The sequence below is a fragment of the Lissotriton helveticus genome, chromosome 11 (assembly GCF_964261635.1).
Source record: "Lissotriton helveticus chromosome 11, aLisHel1.1, whole genome shotgun sequence".
Classification (NCBI taxonomy): domain Eukaryota; kingdom Metazoa; phylum Chordata; class Amphibia; order Caudata; family Salamandridae; genus Lissotriton; species Lissotriton helveticus.
In genome coordinates, this window is record NC_136072.1 from 382,116,167 (window position 1) to 382,118,998 (window position 2,832).

At 44.1% G+C, this 2,832-nt stretch overlaps 1 protein-coding gene across 1 annotated transcript; it reads left to right on the plus strand.

The window, feature by feature from the left end:
- Positions 1–745: 745 nt before the first annotated feature.
- On the plus strand, positions 746–2,053 carry LOC144790801 (uncharacterized protein F54H12.2-like). Its single transcript, XM_078665483.1, has one exon. It carries the CDS (start codon positions 746–748, stop codon positions 2,051–2,053), a length of 1,308 nt encoding a protein of 435 aa, XP_078521609.1.
- The last annotated feature ends 779 nt before the right edge of the window (positions 2,054–2,832 follow it).

Consider the following 2,832-nt stretch of genomic DNA (forward strand, 5'->3'; position numbering starts at 1 on the left):
GGAAGTCCAGGGCCGGAAGTCCAGGGTCTGAGGGCTCCCCCCCAGAGAGGCAGTGGTGGAAGTGGGGCAGGTGTAGGTTGCGAGTGCCCTTCACGCAGGAATTAATGGATGTGTGTCAATGGATGTAGAGTGATGGTGTGGGGGTAGCTAGGGCTAGCGGCAAGGCAGGCAGTAGGGCCTACAGGAGTGTTTAGGGTTGTGGGATGGATGAGCAGAGGCCTACCTGTGTGCGCCATGTTGGTTGGGCCAGCAGGAACATGTCCGGGCATGCATGAACATGTCTGGGCATGTCCAGCGGGTAGGTGCTGTTGCAGGCGGGTGTTGCATGAGCAGCGACGAGGTCCGTCTGTGGAGTGGGAGCCCTAGGGAGTCTAGGAGGTTTTTTCCGTAGTCTGTTCCGAAGGGCTATGCCTTTTTTGAGAAAAGGGTATGAAATTGCAAAGCCGCATGTCAAGACAGCTGCCCAGAATATAGCCCAAGATGTGGTTGGGTCTGTGAAGTCTGCTGTAGTTGAACGTATGAACAGACAACCTCAAGAAGGGTCAGGGCTACTGTACAAGCCCCGCCTCAGTATTAAAAGGAAGAGGAGGTCATCCAAGCATCGAGGGCCCCCGGTGCCCTATAAAAAAAGGAAGCACTCTTCAAAAAGATCTCTCAAAAGAAGATCCCCAAGGCGGAAGAGAGCTACGAAGAAGAGAGCAGCCTCTAACCTTAACATTTTCTAAAAGGAGTGACACGCTAAAACATGGCTTTTGTACACTGCGCTTCGGGCAAATGCGCCAAGTCAGAGTTAGATCTGTTCTCTCTAAAACCAACACAGACGAGTATTGAAAACAGTTTTTTCATGGAGGTATCGCCACTAGCGGCCCTGACGCCACTGGCCCCTATAGAGTTTTACGTATCGGGGTCCACTGATATGTATCTAGATCTCAACAATACTCTGCTACATGTGGTGTGTAAAATTGTAAAAGCAGATGGATCAGATATTGCTGCAACCGCTAAAGTGGCTACCATTGCTTACCCCATAGCGACCATGTTTAATCAGGTGGATATTACCTTGGGTGACAGACTCATCACGCAAAATGACAATATGTACGCCTACAGGGCTTACATGGAGAGTATCCTGAACTACAGCAGCGATGCCTTGGACACACAACTTTCAGCAGGTCTTTTCTACAAAGATACTTACGCTAAGTTTGAAAACACGGCTCTGGATGGCCCCAACACCGGATTTGTAAAAAGAGCGGGGTTTGCTGCAGAGAGTAGAGAGTTTGACCTCCTGGGGCGAATACATTCAGACCTCTTCTTCCAAGATAAACTAATCGTTAATGGCATAGACCTCAAGATCAAACTCAACCGTAACAAAGATGCCTTTTGCCTCATTAGTGGGGATGCCGAACACTATAAACTGCTCATACAATCTTCAAGCCTGTATGTAAAGAGAGTGAATGTATCGCCAACAGTCAGATTGGCTCACGCTGAGGCTCTACAACTATCTAATGCTAAATATGCCATTGAAAGAGTCTCTATGAAAGTCTACAGCATCCCAGCGGGAACCAGATTAACACAGCAGCAAAATTTGTTTCTGGGGCAGCTACCAAAACTTGTCATTATTGGGTTTGTTGACAATACAGCTTTTAGTGGTGCATATAACTCCAACCCTTTTAATTTCAAGGACTACGGCATCAACTACGCGGCCCTAGTTCACGAGGGAGCTGTCATACCTGCAAAGCCATACACACCTAATTTTGGAACTGGAAATTTTATTAGAGAATATCTCGGATTAGTGTCGATAACTGGGAAGCACCTGCGTGATTCAGGGGTTGTCGTATCACGTGAAGGATATGGCGCAGGCTACACGCTATTTGCCTTTGATCTGACCCCGGACATGGAAGATGGGGACCATTACAGCCTGGTTAAAAATGGAAATCTAAAAGCTGAATTCCGCTTTAGCGCTGCCCTAACTACAAATGTGAACATGGTGGTTTTTGCGGTATTTGATAGCGTCATACAGGTTAATCACGCCAGGCAGATTCTGTTTGACTATCTTTGAAAATAATATAAAATGGACACTGTTCAGATAAGAGACTTCTTAAGCCGCCATAAAGCCGCTAAGAAATACTTTCTGGGTGTTTACCCAAGCGACGGGTTGCCGAAGGAAACAAGTTATGAAAGGCCCCGATCTCTGGTCTTTAACACAGATCCTCATCATGAACCAGGAACTCACTGGGCAGCTATGTTTTTGGACACTGACAGGGTAACTGTGTTTGATAGTCTTGCAGAGTTTCCGGAGCACAGCATCTATACAAAACCTATATTCAAGTATTTAAAAAAAGTGGCTTCTAGAGTAGAATATAACAAGTTGCCGGTACAGGATTCTCTATCTATCACATGTGGGGAACATTGTATATATTTTATCTGTAAAATGTCAGAGGGTCTAACTTTTAGAAATGTTTTAAATTTATATTCGAGTGATAAAGTCAGCAATGATAGGCTTGTTATCCGCTATATGGAAGAAGGCTTGAAACCTATTCCTAGCATTGTTACAAATGAATACGCTATTTGCCAAAAGTGTAAAGTTTTATAATGCATGTTTGTGTAATGCTCACGTTCAAAATAAAAAACAAATTATTTAATAAAAGTTTATATTTAAGAAACTACTCAGACTCTGTGTTTTTACTCAGCAATAAGAAAAAAAAACATAGACAGTAGAGTGTTGAAAAGTTATAAATGTTTATTACAAGCATTTTTAAATATTCAGGAATCACACATGTAAAAGTTGGTACAGCTATAAATAGAAAACCACACAGTAAACACTCTCAAGGACGCACC

Coding starts and splice junctions, on each gene's coding strand:
- LOC144790801 (XM_078665483.1), top strand. CDS start 746: ATGGCTTTTGTACACTGCGCTTCGGGCAAATGCGCCAAGTCAGAGTTA.